We start from the raw sequence: 20,617 nt of genomic DNA, 5'->3' as shown, positions 1-20,617 counted from the left end.
TGAATATGAAATTATAAAAGTCTGGTTTTACAGTTTCAAACGATAGCTAATTGTAAGCCGAATCCCCAAAAATATACTCTGTCTATACATGTTTGTATTAAATAAGGGAGATGTTTGTTCTTTCCGGTCACTTTCATTTGTATTTGATAGTTAACTTGACACTGATTCCAAAAATGTATGGTTGATACATAACAAAAGTGCAAACATAGCTACAGCCAGTTATAATTAACGCATGTAATTTTTCTGAAGATCATATGACTAACAACCGAATGCACAAATCCCATGGCCTTATCATGTATATAAATGAAGTTAAAGCAGAAGTCAAAATCTAAAACATGTTAATTTACCTATGACATTGACCACTAAGGTCATCGAGCAAGGACCTCATACAAAAAGACCTTATTTATCTATAATGTATTGTTAACAAATTATATTTATATTACAATACATCTTACTTTTAACATTCAGGGGAGAAAACTCCAATTGAATGTTATCGCTTCACTTCGAATAAAAAATTATATTCCCACAGCTAACACATGAACTATTAAGTAAAACATGTTGTCGGTATCTATTACAGTTTTTTAGGAGAAGCATGAACAAGCAAAAGTAAAAAAAGATAAAACATGACCTTGACCTTATTTTTCTTTTGGTGAATCCAGGATCTCGTACCAAAAGACCCTAGGTTTCAGTCGTTCAACATTTATGGCTTTCTATAGGTTGCACTTGTGTAAAACCAGCAATGTAATTTTCCATAGGAACAGCCTAAATTGCATATGCAGTCACTCTTCATTCAGGAAGTTCTGAGGAGAATGTTATATTTCCCTGGAAAGACACATGCACTACTTGTTTTGCACTAATAAGAACATAGAGGTGTGCGGCATATTTTCAAGTTTTACTGCCCTCCATTTATAAACATTGCAGGTTCGCACTGAATTTTTACATTAAATTTGACTCAACACCCAAATGTCTTCAACAATCTAAAGTCCTTGGTTCAAAAATATGACCAAGTGAGTAATACATGTTAAAATCCTTATCACATGAAGAGTCAACCTCGACCAATGTCATCCAGAATTCTGCCCTCTGGATGAAATTGGTTACTCAAATCCAAACAATATGTGATATGGTTAATATTTTTTATTAACTTTTCCTTCTGTTATGTTAATCTGTAACATGTTAAAGCATTGACCTTTTATTAAACACAGACATATAGAAAGATATATGACTTGTATATTACTCTGATTAACATCTGCTCAATCTCTTCTTTTATCAATATTAATCTAACGCATTTGTAAAATTGCTTCCTTTCAAACATACTATTCATGAAAACATATTATCTTTAAATGTGGACTGTTTTTAATCAGGACAGATAAAATCAATTTATGTTCTCTTTTAAGACAGCTGCAAAACAATGAAATATCAATAATAGAATCATTCACTTTTATGAACCTTCCAAGTCTTCAATATTTGTGAGTAAATTTATTATTTATTTAGATTTCGTTAACAGATAATTGAAAAATTAAATCATCACCAATTGGTACATTAGACGTTAACTCAGACCACACATGAATGGCATGAAATATGGATCCTCGTAAAGTCTTCATCAATAAGCAAAACTCATAATGTGACATAAACTATCCATGTCAGTAAAAGTTCTGTTTTTTTTTTTGTTTTTTTTTTTATTTTGCTATCATACTACAAGTATGTAATCACCAATCCAATATTGCAATATAGAACCCGACACTACATTAGTGATTAGGCAGTTAAAGATTCGGGATGTTCATCTGATACATTTTGTCTACGTTCCTTTTTTTTTTAATATAAACAAATATGAAAATTATGTATGTATATATTGGTATGTTTATAATATAATTCTTCATCAAGTTATTGTGACAGATCTGCCATCATCAAGTGTCTTACTGTCAATTTTATATCAAATCATTAACTTTGATCTTATAAGCATATCTCTTCCACTTTTATGTTTGCTATACGCAACTTTTGTTTGTGCTATATTGCATTGTGCTGTCATGCAATGAAATGACTTATTCAACATATTATCCTTCTTTTTAAGATATCTGTTTAACAATGAAATATCTGTAATAGAACCATTTACTTTTGTGAACCTACCAAGTCTTCAATATCTGTAAGTACCTGTATATTTGACCGAGATTTTAATAAACCCGTTATTAGAAGCTAAAGCAGCAGAGACCGGTAGAAGAGACGTTAACTCTAACATGTCTGACAACACCTGGATTAAACTAAATATAGTTCACCGTAAGACATTCATCAATAGGCAGAACCATACAGAAAACCAATAAATGATAGTAAAGGTCTTCATGGTCTTAGCTAGACAAAATCTAATCAATTGGCCAAATGTTTGAATCTTGAACACAAACACGAAATCAACGAACTTAACTATACCGTACGGTGACCTATAGTTGTTAATGTCTGTGTCATTTTGGTCTTTTGTGGATAGTTGTCTCATTGGCAATCATACCACATCTTCTTTTTTATATTTGTATATTCTTCAGCAAGTGCAACGGGGGTGTATACATAACCATAATGTGTTTATTAATATTCATTAAGCAGAAGTTGACATACGATTCAGATTAATAGTATTAACAGAACAATCAACCGTGGTAACTGTCGGCTTAACTACTTATTTTTTCCTATTTTTTATTTTTTATCTATTTTTTTATTAATTTGTCATGCTGTTTGTAGATATCTTAGAAATAACAAGATACGGTTATTGGAGAGTTATACTTTTATCAACACCACAAACGTATATTACATGTAAGTCATGATGTAATAAATCTGTAATGGTTTCTTGAACTGGCATTTCGTTATTTAACATATAACTTTTAGGACCGATGACTCTTTTTGGGTAGGTTTTAGAACAACTTTTTTTATCTTTTGGTCCTCGATGCTGTTCGACTTTGTGCTTGTTTCGGCTTTCAAACTTTTGTATCTTTGCGTCACTAGAAGATCTTGTGTGGACAAAATGCACTGCTGGCGTATTAAAATTTTGAACTTGTTGCTTTTTGTTGGCTGTTTTTCGTGTGTTTCTTTGCCAATTGTGTTCTCCAATTTATTTATAGTCCTGTGGTGTTGAGTTGTCATTTTAATGTTATATTTCACATGGCTATAACAGAGGGAGGTTTGGCATGCCACAAAACCAGGTTCAACCCACCATTTTTTCCTTTAAAAATGTCCTGTACCAAGTCAGGAATATGGCCATTGTTCTAGTATAGTTCGTTGCTGTGTGTGTTACATTTTAACGTTGCGTCGTTTGCTTTCTCTTATTTTTTAGTGTTAATTCACATTGCGATAAGACGTGTCACGGTACTTTTCTATCCCAAATTCATGTATTTGGTTTTGATGTTATATTTGTTATTCTCGTGGGATTTTGTCTGATGCTTGGTCCGTTTCTGTGTGTGTTACATTGTAGTGTTGTGTCGTTGTTCTCCTCTTGTATTTAATTTTTTTCCCTCAGTTTTAGTTTGTTACCGCGATTTTGTTTTTTGTCCATTGATTTATGAGTTTGAACAGCGGTATACTACTGTTGTCTTTATTTATGTAGGCTATTAAATAAATCGACAACGGGTATTGACTCAAACTTGTTTAGAGTTTGACATACTACATGGATACCTGTCTGTTGAAGATGAATTCTAGATTAACTCATTGATTTATTTGTTCGTGCTGTTGCTATCTAATTTCATGTTTTCACATTTGTCTTCTAGTCACAATGTATTTATCAAAACTACTATCTGTTACACAATTATCAAAAGAAGAACAAAACATTTTGTTAGGTTCACAAGTAAGACAAAACTAATTTTGTATCTACAGATCTACAGGTGTATGATCTCTGTTCTTCGTTTGCGTTCAAAATCGGGATGTTTAAATCCTTACGTTCCATTTATTAATCCGTTAAATTGAGAATATGAACAAACTCTTAAGACTTGGTCAATATTAATGGTTTGTTCTTTTACTTTTTGCATATAAACAAAATAAGTACAGATGTTCTAAGTGGCAGCAGTGTTTTTCTTTTTATGTATGGAAAACAAACTATAAATTATAAATATTACAGAAACTTGAGTGAAAACAATATCAGCCATATCGAAGAACACGCTTTTGGGAATTTCACGTTATTGTCGGATTTGTAAGTCTTTAATTAATTTACGAATTTACGAAAACATATAAACATTCTAACCATGTATATAGCTGGAAGACACAGGGTAGTGTGGATTGGATTTGTATATTAAGTCCATAAACTATTATTGTCGGGTATTACAGTACATGTTGCAATTATGTAATTGTGTGATTGCTTTGTTATGTTCGTCGTGGAGCTTTAAGGTCTCAGTTGTATGTTTTGTAGAGCAGTACATACATCTCAACAAAGTTAATTAAGGTAACGGTATGGTTTGACAGATCATATAATAGTTTCTATATTGTTTTAGTCTTCTTTTTTTTGTTTTAACATGTACTGACATCAAGATCCTTTGAAATCGAACAAACACTTTGATATCTTGAAGTTCATTGCCAACGTCACCATATTTTAACAATGTATGTACTAACTGGGAGAGCAAAACAATGTATTTATGTACAGCTTTGAAATATAAAAAAGAACCAATAAATAATTCGGAAGCTAATACTTTCAGATTCAGATTCGAAAGTGTAGTGTTCGATTTTGCAAGCATTTCCTGTTCTCTTATGGAATCATATTTTACATTTTGATATAATTCAACTAATTGCGTTAAATATGTATGCTAAGATTAATACAAATAACTTCTTTGTGTTCTATCACAGACTGTTGGAGATGTTTATTTCCCAAGCATTTCGTAGTTTTGTACATGTTTTATATTTGTATGGTTCTATATTATAGATAAGTTTTAACTTTCACATTTTTCCCGGTAAGCATGATGAGTGCAATTTAGAAAAACTATATCATGCATACTTGTTTGCTATTGAGTTTGATCAACGTAAGAACCATTTTCTAATTTGCAATAGTTTACTATAGAAAAGCATGCTTTTGACGTAGAAAATTAACGTGTAATGCTTGTGTACTGATGTGCATATATACGCACCTTAATAGAAAATAATACATTTAATTCTTTTTTCCCGAGTTGACTCACCAAGACATGACATGTTTCAAATTTAAGCTATGTTAACTTAAAATGAATCATTTTTCCTTTGACGATTATTCAAATCTATTTAAGGAATGACTGTTCTATATGAAGAAATAACATAAAAAATTTGGTGCACACTGAATAACGCGTATGTTATTTCGAATAGACAGAAAAAATATTACAGTCATTTCTTATAATTTAATTCTAAATTCCATTTTAAACCGTAGAAAACAATGAAAAAACGTTGATGACGTCACGGTCACATGACTAAATTATATCTATGGGCTCATAACAAAATAACCTCAGCCAATCAGAAGACGCGTTACATCCAAAATTAAATTATTACAGGTTACTCCAAGGGAAACCGATACTTCAATCTATTTTTCGTGGAGTAATAATATATCTCTTTATCTCGTATCTTTTATAAAAAAAGGACAAGATTATAAAAATGTTTGAATCAATCATGTGTTTTGAGTTTTCTTTTCACGCATATAAAGGTGATTGCGATGAGAAACAATTAATATATTTTTGTTGTTATAACCTTGACCTACAACTATCATTCTTTAAATAGAATTTCTTTTTCAGAATACTGACATCGAATCCACTCAACTGTGACTGTAGCATTTATCCATTTTGGTCATGGTTATCCGAAAGAGCATGCAAAGTAACAAGTGCAAAATGTAGCAACGGCACATCAGTTACATCACTGCAAGTAGCTGCGCTTGATAAATGTAATCGTAAGTAGTACCAATCGATAGCTAGTATCATCTATTAAAACAAAAAGTATGAAAAATACCATTAAGTTCATAATTTCTATCAATTTTGTACATTTATTTTAAAGTTTAATTAAGCTTCAAATAGTTAAAATGAGACTTACCAACTACTAAAATTGCATTGAACGATTTAAAGTCAAGTTGACATAAACCAACGGGAGCTATAATACATGTAATACACATCATTCGTTTACCACTACGAAAAACAAGAGATGAACCACATGTTTGTGAATTATAATTTCTGTTGTGTTGTCCATGTTTTTTTTATAGTTTTTTGTTTCCATCTTTATCATGCTACTGTTCGTGCGTCCTCGAATACACAAAACAGAATACGTCTCTTCCCCCTCAATACACAATAGAGTACAAACAAATATTCCCTTGAATTGGACAGTGTCGGTTTGCAAACCTGCATTTCATTGCACACAAGAAATTCTGAGTCATGACCATATAATTTTAATAGTTCAAGGCATTATTTTTTTATGTTTCTAACAAATATTTTTGAAACTTGAGGTGAAGTGGTTACTAAAGCATTGAACACAGAAAGAAAGAGTGAAACATTAGTTGGTTCAAGTTATGGTTATTATCTAATATGCAATAGAATGGGTTTTCACATTTAAACTGTAGGCATGTACGTGAGAAATTTCCTGTACGAAGTCAGAAATCTTCAAGATGATTTCTATCCGTCTGATGTGTTTGACCTTTGATTTTGACACTTAAATAAAACACTTTCTGTTTTCAATTTTCCTTGGAGTTCGGCATTTCTACTTTTTTTATATTTTTACAGATAAATTAACGACAATAGCAGTGGTCAGCATAAATTAATGACTACTTAACAAAGAACTAGACATTTTTAACTTCTTAGTTACTGTTTATCGGTGGCTGTATTTTTTTATTTTTTTTTTATATGAGCATTTTTATAACCATTCATAGCATCATTTATTCATTTAAGCTAATAACTGTCAATGTTTCAATGGCGGAACATGTGTGATGACGGACATAGGCCGTATGTGTGACTGCATTGGACATTGGACCGGTAAATTTTGTCAAGGTATATAATATGTTATTTGCAAGGCAACACAATAGTATCGAAATGGTGATTCAGCATTAAGTTGTCGGAGAAAGGACATATGTTGTGAGAAATTATTTTACGGTACATGTGTTAATATTCGACGAAAAATTGTTCTTAAAGTCTCGAAAAAAAATCTGGGTCAAAGTAATTTCAGATTTCAATATAAAACTTTGGGGTCAAGGACCCTTTTTATTTCGTTGAATATATAGAAATTAACGAGATAAAAGTTACTTTACAAATCTTAGATGGTAGAAACTTAGTTTCATCTTATGGGGGAAACATTAATCGATATAATTGATTAGGGTTCAATGAAACAATTCTTTTTCGTAAATACTGCTGTAATATTAAATAAAAAAAGTTATTTTTGGCGTTATATTCTTGAAATGTCCAAATTAGTACTATAGTGTTATTAACTTGCTGTTTTTGTATTGGCACTGCTATAGATTCGAGGTTAGCTGTATTGTGCATTTTTATTAATTGATTTATATTCTTTTAAAAAGAATACATTACGAACCTTACCGCGAAGAAGTTAAAGAAACCATTTCAACTGAACTTGTCACCGCTTTTCGCTTTTACGGCCATGGATTTCTTGTTAATATTGTCACATGAAATTTATGATTTCTCGTCCGGGTTCTTACTAAAATGTTATTACAATTTATTTTATGTAGCAAATATAAAGTAACTTGGAAGAATAAATTAGACAGTTCAACTATTATTACTCTTGGGTTGTCTGCGTTTTGAATCTGTTGATTGATTAACGGAAATGCATCTGTGTCAATAATCGAAAGTCGTACTCGAAAAGGCTGTGAATTATTTCCGTTTCAAGACTTCAATACGTTACAAAACATTGCATATCATTTAACCTTTTTTATGATTATACAAATGTTTTATGCATAATATTACCACCAAAGTTAAGCAATACCGTTAAAATCTAACACAGTTCCTCGGAATTATTTTTTTTTCTTTATAATTGATATAACAGGAATTAATTTTTAATTTTATCTATAAATTCACATGTGTACATGATGCAAGCACAATACAAATATTTAAACAATAACACATTATCACAACCAAATGTTGGGAAATCATTTTGAATTTTTGCAAATAAACTGATAAAAAATAATTTTAAATATTAGTAATATTGTTTAAATATCAATCAACTTTTATCTGTGGTAATCATGTATCTTTTATTATTATTGTCATTCAGGAACCAATTAATCTCTTTATACAGTATACATAGTGTATATACAATACGTAATGTTAATTTACCTCACAGTAAAACTGAATCAATATATTGGCTTATAAGAGATCGTAGGGCCGGTGAAAACCTCGACAAATTGTACCGTCTAATTAATAACTCCATAAGTCACTTTTTGTGAGACACAATTGTACAGTCCGGTGAATAGCCCTAGTATTCACGGATGGTGAGTACATAATTGATCTGTATAATAAAATAGATATGACCTTTGGGGTCAAGAGATATCTGTTTAACCTGGTTGCTATGTTCATGTGGCCTATATTGAAAGTACAGCAATCATTCAGATCTCTATTGAATTAGTTATCATCAATTTGATTTTTTAAACAATTCATCAACAGAAAGTCAGTGTAACTCCTATAACTGTGGATTTGGTGACTGTTATATAGAACCAATGAATGGTACAGCTCAGTGTTTCTGTGGCGACAGATACTCTAATTATTGTCCTGGTAAGTTGTGTTATGTTTATTTATTACATTGGTTGCAATGAATTACATTGATTCCCCAGTTAAATAAAAAACCGATAATTTCACATGTAAAATAAACGTGATTATTGATCAAAACAAATTGTGAATGTGTAAAAAAAAGATATTGTTCCTTGACATGTTTTAAATTAATTTCTTTAAAAAAAAGCAAAAGCGGCAAAAAGCATGTAAAATCCCATCAATGTTATCAAGAAGTATGTGCATATCAACAATTTATGACAATATATACAATATTGTGAAGTATTAATCATCATAATTTTGTCAGTACAAGATAGTATGGTCGCTTGTAATCATTATGTTTAATACATTGTGCACTTTAACATAGACACTGAATTTTAAATTGTATTATGGTTAATCATCAAACAATATTCTAAACACCTCTATGCATACTAATAGTCCCTGCTTTTTATGTTAGAATAACATGTTGTTTGTTTTTATGAATGAATAGTTCAATTATCTGTTGTCATTATCATGATTATTAGAAATGAACGTTTAATGAACTGTGACATGACAAATTACAGTTGAGGACATTTTAAAACTCGTAATTACCAAACAATGATTTGACTATGTTGACAACTGTAATCATTTTACACAAAACAGATTCATCGCTTAAATATGCAATGGATTGAGAGTTGTTTCATTGTCACTCATACCACATTTACTCAATTCTATAATAACTGATTTTCAAAACGTATTTTTTGCATTTAATCTTATGAATGAATTATTATATGATTATTGTTATTTAGCATTTTAAAAGTGTATTTAAGACGTTCTTACGCGTGATTTTTTTTTCTCAGAAAATCGTTGATCGAATGCATTGTAAACAATATTATATAGTATAGAAAGTCTTTCTTCAATGAAACAGTTTGTTATGTAATGTCAAGCCTGTTTTAAAGCAACATACAGACGTTTTAAATATTATATAGTTCCTTATCGTTGGCATTAAACATAGACACATAATTTATTACTTTCAATTAATAAATAATTGGTATTATAAATTTATTCAGACTGAAGCTTAATGTTGTTGTTTTAAGGTGGTACTTAACACTACAGGGAGATAACTCTGTAAAGTCAGCCTAACGTTTTAATTACGTTGTGTTGTAAAATAAATATTAAGATTCTTAATGATCAAAATCATAGTATCAATGTATTATATTATCATTGTATGTATGTATGACAAAGAGAAAATGATCTAAATACATCATCAGTATGACACGATTATGGTGATTAGTGAAATGCTCCAACTAAGAATGTGGGAAGGTAATACATTAAAACTTAAAGATATCATAAGATTTATGTAAACAAACTTCATCCTTTTTTGGGGGACAGAGTCGTGTGTTCATTTAGTACATGTTAATTGTACGTCACCCCTTACAGACGATTAACGTACAATACAGTATGTAGATGATAAACATCATGTTTTTACCATGACCGGATACTTTTCATCGACCCAATGTATAATTTTGTCCATGAAAAAAAAAACCCACTGAAACTGAATGATAAGACAAGTTCTAATTGTACCTCAGTAGTGCGAAGGATTCACATGCTGCGTCTTAAATAACACAATGACTTAGGTCATTAAATGATTTAATGATATATTGATATTGCAAAGCATACCTAATTTTTATTGACAACTAACATTGATAAGTATTCTTTCAAAGGGAAAGATAATGTAGATTATTCAGACTTGTATTTAATTAATTCGAGATATCACACTTGTCCAATACTATGAACTTCTTTGTAATGTTTGAAATAAATCATGTCAGTATTTGAAATACTGACTATTGGGCTGAAGATAACTCCAGGAACAGCGAAGATATCAACTTAGTGCTGCACAAATGAAAAGAAAACACGTTATTCATTTATACGTCCGAGCAATCTTCTGAATTTACTTTCATCAGTTACGATCAAAGTCAAAAATGTGAAAGCCATGTTTAAAAAACCGAAACAGATATAGAACTGTATGACCAAAAGATAGTAATACAACTTAATTTATAGAGGGCAACTGTATTGATGTTACTTTATAGACATGATGTACTGTAAATGTGCATGTACATTAAACTTATAGCATTGAATTTTCAAAATTCAATGTTGCATACCATCGTACCTTCTTTTTATGACACTATCAAATGAACACTTAGGCCACAGTACATTTTACAATATAAGTGCACAGTTTGGAAGCAACATGTTTGTTTACACCGAAAAAAAAACACTGATAAATCGACGTAACATAACTTACAAGATAAAAATGTTGCAACAAAAAAAAAGAATTACTGTCATTGATCTGCTTTCTTTAAAACATCTGTTAATGAACAGTGAAATTATAAATAACACAAATAACAATCCAGATTCATCAGATAGATTCATGATTATTCCGTTATTAACACACCGTGTATAGTAGTGCTTTCAAATAAATATTTAGAATAACTTTGAAATGACGTCGGAAAAAAAACAGAACAAGGGATGTTGCAATATAAACTTGATAAACTTTACGTTTTCGTAATTGTATAAAATTTTGCTATAACGTATCTTTATCTTTTTCTACGATCATCTAGTGTTGTTGCCAGTCCTAAAAGATGCAAGGACAGAATGCAGTCAAGTTTGGATGTTTGTGGAGCTTATTCTAGCAGCGTCATATAAGAAACGAAATAAAACAAAACAGAGCTATGAAAATCTTTTTAAAATATGTGACCAAAGACTATACGATTATGCTTTCTGAACATATAGTGATACCGTACCTGTGATGTTTGTGAAGTTGAGATGGGTTTTTTAATGTGTCTCAATTTAAATGAACATCATAAAATGCATTTTTGTTTATATATCTGATTGTCGAGTCATAAACAAACATGGTTTTAATTTTCTATAAAAACAGATCTCCTCCTTTTCCTCCATTTTAACTTTTCTTTAAGATTGGTATTTTTGTGAAAGTTATTTTTAAGACCATAATTTTGATATGAAGGATGTTAGCTGGTAAAGAAAAAAAACATTCCTTATTTTCGTATCTTTATCAGTTGTATTTTTTATACCGCAATTTATTTATAGTTCTGTGCTATGTCCCGTTTTGAACTTTTGCACGTGTTTCCACTTGAGTGTTCCTGGTGAATGTTAATCAATAAAAGAGCTCCACTTGCACCATATTATAAAATGTCTATAATTTGTTAGAATCTAAATGCTTGGTTTAAAAAACGTCGGGAATATGAAATACATTAACTGCCTTCTGTTATATTTGTTTAAAATGTTGATGTAAAAACTGTTTGTTTAATATTTATTAATTAATGTTGACCAATTTATAAGAAAAAACAGAAAAAAAAATTGAACTTGATACCTTAGTTAAAATGTCCTGTTTTTGTAACAAACATGAGTTCCCTAGAGAAGGGGTTTACATTGATTTTGAAAAAAAAATCCACATAATGTTCACGTATAGTATACCTTGAAAACACATACGACATATAACACTAGTGCTAATGTTTCAAGTGTTTGAATTGGTTACAATGTCTCAATATTTCATTGTTTTCATTTGTATACATTTAGTTCTATCAAAATATGTGGTACACTGTGACTGATAGGTTTCATTAGTTTATTGACAGCGATCGCTTTATTGTCAGCATTTATGTTGTACGTTTAGACCCCTACGTTGGTTATGGCATTTGATGTTAATTTAGATGAGTTAAATTTCCAGTATTGCTGATGTCGCTGTTCGATGGTTTTCTCTGGCTAACTCCACCAATACAAATATTACCAAGAGTACTTGGAGTGAAGTTTAAACCAACAATTAATCAATCAAATATAATAATATCAACCAAAATGTTAACATCGTTTAAGCCCCTTTATCACTCATATATGTTAAAATCAAAACAACATTTCTCTAAAAAGTTTCTAATTTGGTACATGTAGCATCAACAAAGAATTTCGAAATTCTTATCTGATTTCATTATTTTATGTTAATTTTTAAACAACAATACGGTAAGGTCCACGTTTAATGGTCGCACATTTTCTTTAAATTTTTAAAATGATATTACTTAAAAAACAAACAGTATTATTTATTTACTCACATGAAACAAACCGGGATGCGGTATTCAGTACGTAGGTGAAACTGGAAGTTATTTATCCAAACGCACGCAAGAACACCTGTATCGTTCTAAAAGACCCAATACATTCCAAATCATAATTTATCAACATCTTAAAAAGCACAATCATCCTATTAAGTATTTAACAGTTCAATCTTTTGTAATAAATAAGCAGCCAGGTGAATCTCATTCAAAGTTAGTACGATCACGGAAAATAATTGAATTAAATTGGATTAAAAATTACAGACAGTCTACCCTCTCGGTCTAAATGATAATATCATGGGAATTGGTAATTTACCAAGAACCGATTCTATTAACATTTTGGATATAGTTTCAAACTGTTCGTAAAAATCATTCTCATGGACGTATACAAAATCGCAATCAAAAACAATTTCGGACCAATCATACAAATATTTCGGACCTAATTACTATTTCAAAAAACAACGGCAGACATTATCTGTTAACCAAGCTCTAATCTAACTTATAAATTAATTAAATAAAACTGTAGAGGATAGCAACACTATTTCCTATTACAGTCCTAAGTATGAAATTGTTCAAATTAGAATGGCATATTGTTATGATAAACTGTTTCCTAAAATTGATTGCTCTGAAGATCATAAAAACATTGAAATAAAGTATGTCAATAAAGGTTTTGATTTTGTAAATATTGCCGGTATTTTTAACGACCATTCTGTTTAAGACCAAATTCCAAGATATTTTGATAAAACTGAACTCCCTCTTATTTGTTATATTCACTAGATATCTACCCGGAAATATGTGTTTAATTATAGCCAATTGTGTAAAGATGTAAATATCATTGAAAATACACCTATGTAATGTAATTGCAGTAATTCCGACTACACTTAATGCCCCATTTCCCATGTCATAACAGGAGGTCGCGACCGAGATTTAAAACCATTCCTAAGTAAAGGACCTGAATATCGTCCCCCTTCATTTAATTTGAATGAGTGTCGTTATGTCATCCACGACTCACTCCGTACCTACTGGTTGAAATTGGTAAAACGGAAAAGCTAACAAAAATTCTTTGGACTCTTTTTTTAATTCCGTAATGAAGATAGTTGATATTCGAATATAACATTTTAAAGAACATTTTACTCTTAACAACAACCATCAAGACCCTATTTCGCGTATCAAACATCAACTAAAAGAACTAGCAAAGGCATTTGTTTTTGTCCCGGCTGATAAAGCTGCTAATAATATCATTAGTGTTTGGCGTAAATTTTATATTGAGGTTCTGCAAAAGGAAATTACGAATTCATCAACATTCCAACTGACTTCATTTTCAGAAAACTACATATGTAGCAAACACAAACTTTTAGCTACTTCTTTACAAGCAGAACCAAATACAATGAAAGTCTCAACTATGTTCTGGCTTCCGAAGCTACATAAAAAACCTTTCAAATAAAGATTTATTCCATCTTCAAGCCATTGTTCCACTACTTAATTGTCTATTCTACTTACTAGTAAACTTGGTACAATAAAAAACCTGATAACACATTGTGGAAAATAGTGGAATTAATTACTTTTTGAGTGTCAAAAACTCGTTGAAAGTACTTGATAAATTGCATACATAAATTGGTGATTTTGAATCTGTTCAAATTTTTTGATTAATCTACCCTATATATCCCTTTGCCTCATATTCTTATTCTTTTATGTATTTTTTTTTTTACAATAAACAAATGAACTTTGTCAATTAGACATGCTTTGATACTATATATGCGCTTGAATTTTTACTTGATAACATCTTTATTCGCTTTGGAGATTATGTATATCGTCAAGTTATTGGAATTCTAATGGGGACTAACTGTGCCCCACTTATTGCGCACCTGTTTTTGTATTGTTATGAGTTACAATTTATGATTAAAATTATCAAAGACTCATCGAAACAACATTTGATACAAAAATTTAACAATACTTTTAAATATTTGGATGATATATTGGCTCTCAATAATGAAGACTTCAGTATGTATACTAAAGAAAGTTATCCTGTTGAATTAACTTTAAATATAGCTAATACTAGCAATCACCACTGCCCTTTTCTAGATCTTGATATCTTTATCAATAACGAGAAGCATAATACAAAAATTAATGATAAAAGAGATGATTTTTCATTTCCTATCGTTAATTGTCCATTTTTAGATGGTGACGTTCCCTTGACACTATCTTCTGGTGTTTATACATCTGAACTTGTACGATTCGCTCGTGTATGTAACAACGTAATAGATTCTAGCGAGAGAAATTTATGTATTACTGAAAAATTATTACAACAGGGTTTTCGATATCAAAAACTAGTCAAAATATTTACTAAATTTTAGCATCGGTATAAGGAAATTATTAGTAAATATAACTCAACGTGTAAACATCTTATACGTTAAAGTATTTCACATCCAACCTTTTATGGTAATATTCTTTACAAAGCGCAACAATGTCAGTATTCATCTCAAAAGCTTACAAAACCTTAAACAGACCTATTAAGAAGGGATATAGTTACGATACGGTTGTCAGGTCATTAAACATTGCATATTTTGGCTTTAATATTAATTCGTTTTTAGGGTCTTTGCATCGGAACTAAATACATTTATTTAAAAAAACAGGTGTTGGCATGACACGGGTTATGTTCTTCTCATATATTTTGTGATAGTATGATACTAAACAGTTAACGGGAGGGATATTCATATGATGAAGACCTAATCTTTCAATCAGTTTAATTGAGGTCTGGAGCTGGCATGTCAGTTAACTGCTAGAAGTCTGTTGTTATTCATGTATAATTGCCATTTTATTTATTTTCTTTTGTTACATCTTCTGACATCGGACTCGGACTTCTCTTGAACTGAATTGTAATGTGCGTATTGTTATGCGTTTACTTTTCTACATTGGCCAGATTATAGGGGTTGAGATATCATAAATATGTTTAACCCGGCCGCAATGTTGCGCCTGTCCCTAGTCAATAGCCTCTGGCCTTTGTTAGTCTTGTATGATTTTTAATTATAGTTTCTTGTGTATAATTCGGAATTTAGTATGACTTCCATTATTACTGTACTATTATACATATTTGTAAAGGGGTCATCTATTTTTTGTTAGAACAAAGTACATGTATTAACTCAGGCTGCATTAGGTTTGTGTAAACATGCGAAGAAATGAAACAAATTCAAATATGTACTACTTTTCTTAAAACACAAGTTAATTTTAATCATCCTTTTATCAATGTATGTACTACTGGGTAGCATATTAAACAGCGTTTACCACTTTATATTGACTTTGCACTGTCAAAATTTAACAAAACATGAAATTTACTCTAAATCAATTGTATGACCTTACTCACTAACCTCACCAACCACTATCAAGAGTATGTTTAACCAACCAAACAATATATCAAAAATGTTTAATTTACTACCTACATCTCATTTACTGACTTGAACACATATATTGCTACATCCTTTTCTATGTTTGGTTGGTTAAACATACTATTTATTAAGACTTATGGTTTGCATTTCTTTAGATATAAAACACTGATTACATTAATTTGAAAGTCATTGTTCACATTGAAATATACCTCAGTAATTTGATAGCATTGTTTGTGTATACACACAAAGACTATGTAATGAATGCAGTGTTTTCGAGTCCATCATTTCAAATATGACAAAGATCTAAACGAAAAGATAAGTGTTCAATGTATTGTTTTTTTTTCATATTGTTAGGTGTTTGTTCACAATAACAGTATAACAATCAGGTAATAACATACTATTTATTAAGACTTATGGTTTGCATTTCTTTAGATATAAAACACTGATTACATTAATTTGAAATTCATTGTTCATATTGAAATATACCTCAGTAATTTGATAGCATTGTTTGTGTATACACACAAAGACTATGTAATGAATGCAGTGTTTTCGAGTCCATCATTTCAAATATGACAAAGTTCTGAACGAAAAGATTAGTGTTCAATGTTTTTTTTTTTTTTTTTTCATATTGTTAGGTGTTTATTCACAATAACAGTATAACAATCAGGTAATAACTTCATTTTGCATCAAATTAAACATGGTATGTATTTGTTCATTTGTTTGGTGTGGTATCAACGGTGCGGGATATTATTAAGGTAGAGACACGAAAGAAACTAAATGCACATTCAAACTTATTAGCCTAAAAAAAACTGTCAATGCCAAGGCAAACATTATCCTTGATGATATTTTTTTTTAAACATAGAAAACAAAAGACGCAAAACCCATTAAAATAGGAAGGGTAAGTAGTTCACGTTCAACATGCAGCAACCGTCGTGTTGCTCGTATTAGCACATACCCGGTGATTAGTCTTTTTTGTCATATAGAAGTACTGTCGATTTGGCTAGTGATACTGTCGGAAATGTAAACCTTACTATCAACAGCTTCGACCCAGAGGTTATTCAAACATTATATAAGACACCAGGCGTATTATTCGTATGTACGTAAGACGTGAGTCTAATCTACAAATGACTCACAAGTAACACCTGAATCAAAAAGTATAAGACATAACGAAGTGTATAGTTGAAGAGCATGCTGGACCAAACATGTTGAAAGGTTTTGACAAATACTTCGAAGAAATTGTATTTACGGGTAGAATATCATAACTGTTTCGAACAATTTAGAGAATTGTAAACGGTCAATTTATAAATGTGACCATATCAATGCTCGTCTATGTGAACAGATAAGCGCTGAATCCTTTGCTGAACATCATGGAGGAAACCTTTCCCTAATGGGAATCGATATTTTTTTACAAGTGTAAGTTGTGAGAAACTTCGTCCTCGGTCCATACATAACGTATAGACCTCGTCAAAAGTCCATAATTGACAATATTCTTAACGAATAATGAAGCATGATAAATTGTGTGCCACAAACGAATCAGACTCTGATTACCCTCTGAAACACATGAGATCATTCCACGGTTTTAGTGGGGTTCGTGATATATGTTTATATGGTATGTAGACAATTTGAGTTTTTAATTTTAAAAATAGAATGTTTAAAAGCAGATATCTTAAGAGTGTAATACAATTAGGACTTTTTAAATCAAATGTTAAGAATTACATTTTGCATGCAAACTGTTGATTTAAAACACGATAAAATTGATTCATATATTAAAGTATATGTTGCTTTATTAAGTGCATTTTTGTCAAGATTTACATCCGTAATTTAATGATTTTTGTATTTCTAAAGCAACAAATATTAAGCGACAACTGCATTGTTTGTTATTTCCTGTCATCATTTCGAATCTATACAAGACACGCATATCAGTTTTATTCAGTTTCGTATTATCAGAATACCATACTATTTATGCACATTGGCCGTCTGGTCTTAAATTTTATTTCCAAAAATTCCGACGTGGCATATGATCCACTCAAATATTAAGTTATCATCTAGTTTGACTAACTGGTAGTATGACAAATAATATTGTACAATAAATATTTTTTTATATTTAATAAATTACTCTGTAAGTCATAGAAAGCTGTTAGGTAATTGGAATCTTTTTTGTATTCCAATTTCGGGTATAGCAAATAAGCATGGCGTATTTGAATTTGTTTCTTCGCATGTTTGCACAAACCTAATGCAGCCTGAGTTAATACATGTACTTTGTTCTAACCAAAATTAGCTGACCCCTTAAAAAATATGTATAATAGAACAGTAATAATGGACGTCATACTAAACTTCGAATTATACACAAGAATTTGGATCTATCAATCCGTCCGTATATATTTTTTCAAGCCTGGCTATACTGCTTTCCAATTATCAAAATATTACCACTTCGAATTAAGTGTGGATTGTCCTCTTTCGAGATTAGTATTAAGAGTTGGGTTTAAACAAATGACAAGGAGGTGTTAGACATTGTTTGTATTTATATATGCAGTTAATATCTATATCATTTTGATTAATCATATATTTTGAAATAACAACTTACAAGTTTCCATTTTGCTTAATTTCCCTCGAGTAGCAAAGAAATGTTGCGGTTTTGCTAAATTTTCCATAGTAAGATGATTATCTTCATGAATATATATGTTCCGGACCATATAAGTATTTGGACCATACGCGTATGGTCATGACCATATGCGTATACTCTTATGGTCCGCAAGAAATTATTAAACTGGATTGGGAAATGCAGTATGCCCATCAAGATGTTCCTGTTCTAGCTATGGAGGGAATATTGTTCAATGTAATTCTAGATCATTTCAACATGTTCCTGACCTTCCTGGTGATACGTACTCCCTGTAAGTAAACATAATGCTTTTGTTGGTTTTATCCAAAATCAGTACACATCCCTGTCAGTGTTGTCCCTTGTTTTATTAAAACTCTCAAATGACTAGTGTCAGTTTTTAGCCAAAGATGCACTAACGAAGAAACATGGAATGAAGAGATTGAAAAAGCTTGGTTGATAAGACAATTGTGAAGGAATACATATTTGTTTAGCAGCGTCAGACTTTAATCGTATCAAATCGGACAGAGGCACATAAATTAACAAACTCATCATGTTCATCAACAAAAGCAAGATTATAATCGTTGACATAACGGGTGTGTTTAGTTTACACATTGACGAACCAACCAGTAAAATTTAGCACGCCCAACAAGCGTGTTTTTTGTTAGAAATACACATATCTGACTTACACATCGTATTGTTAAAAATTTTAACAATATCGGACTTTATTTCAAAATTATAATATGTTGTTTTGTATTATTCAAATATAGTTATGCTTATTGAATTGCATGTCTAGCTGCTCTTATAAGTGTGAAACACACACCATTAAATCAGATTATGATACAAATATAGGACGATTATACCTACGTTGAATTGTAAAATATAACAATCGCTTTATAATAATTTTATAAATAAAATTAGAAGTTAAATTGACATGCATATTGACCTTGATTGCATCTACAAAACAGAACATATACAGCTCTATCATAGTGTTATATATCTTAACGTTTTTGTTTTTTGTTCTTTTCCTCTAAGAAATTTACAATCGAACACCATACAAGAAATTCCTATTCAGTTTTGTAACGCAGTACCGTTGTTACAATTAGTGTAAGTAAACTAGTATACCTTGTTCCACATTAAATATAAAAGTAGTAAATTAGTTCTACATATATGATGATAAAGTTATGAAACTATACCTGAGGGAAAACGTTTAGGTTGTAAAAATTAAGTTCAAATTATAATATACATAAATCTTAAATATGGTTCCTGCACTTACATGCATAGAGTAAGTACTTTCCTAAATTACAAAGATCCTTGATGTGAGGGATGACAATTGCCATGTTGCTATCCATGAATCATTTAAATATTCATAAAACAGAACAGATATTGATAAGGGAACATGACATTCCTAAATTTTATACCCCAAAAACGGTGTACAACTGTTAATTAGCGTTTAAATCAAATTTTGCAATTATTTGGAATTACCAACTGTAATCAACTTAATTTGTTATTAAATTTTGATGAAGACAAATGTCCGTTTAATATTGCATATTTGTTATTTTTCCGTTAAACTAATAGGAGAAATGGAGGTAATATCGAGAGAAAAAAAATCTGAATTACAGAATTCGCTTAAAGTTTACAATTATGGAGTTTAAGTACACCTTATTGACGTATAAATCGCATTTTTGCACCAAAGCTCCAAATGATCTCCCTTTGGAGCAAAAATGCCATTTTGTTGGCGTTAAATTAAATTATCTGTTTTAACTCATCGGTGACATATATTTCTTAGTAATTTTATTTTCAAATAAGGTGTACTTGAACTGCACAATTGGAAACTTAAAGCGATTTCTGTAATCCAGTTCTTTTTTTTATATATTACCTCCA

General features: G+C 30.5%; 1 protein-coding gene across 2 annotated transcripts in view; it reads left to right on the top strand.

Moving 5' to 3' along the window:
- The window catches only part of LOC143052881 (uncharacterized), a 30,332-nt gene extending 16,912 nt beyond the window's left edge, over window positions 1–13,420 (top strand). Inside the window, exons 6-13 of one of the 2 annotated variants that reach the window (XM_076226028.1) lie at window positions 1,395–1,466; window positions 2,069–2,140; window positions 2,719–2,790; window positions 4,085–4,156; window positions 5,709–5,860; window positions 6,846–6,944; window positions 8,562–9,965; window positions 11,261–13,420. In XM_076226028.1, the coding sequence (XP_076082143.1) occupies window positions 1,395–1,466; window positions 2,069–2,140; window positions 2,719–2,790; window positions 4,085–4,156; window positions 5,709–5,860; window positions 6,846–6,944; window positions 8,562–8,710 (688 nt within the window). In that variant the 3' untranslated portion in view covers window positions 8,711–9,965; window positions 11,261–13,420. The remainder of the gene's footprint in view (window positions 1–1,394; window positions 1,467–2,068; window positions 2,141–2,718; window positions 2,791–4,084; window positions 4,157–5,708; window positions 5,861–6,845; window positions 6,945–8,561; window positions 9,966–11,260) is intronic. The other variant, XM_076226029.1, reaches the window with a different exon arrangement.
- The last annotated feature ends 7,197 nt before the right edge of the window (window positions 13,421–20,617 follow it).

The sequence above is a fragment of the Mytilus galloprovincialis genome, chromosome 11 (assembly GCF_965363235.1).
Source record: "Mytilus galloprovincialis chromosome 11, xbMytGall1.hap1.1, whole genome shotgun sequence".
Lineage (NCBI taxonomy): Eukaryota > Metazoa > Mollusca > Bivalvia > Mytilida > Mytilidae > Mytilus > Mytilus galloprovincialis.
Note: the sequence above shows the minus strand (reverse complement) of the source record. Positions and strands in the feature narration are given on the sequence as shown.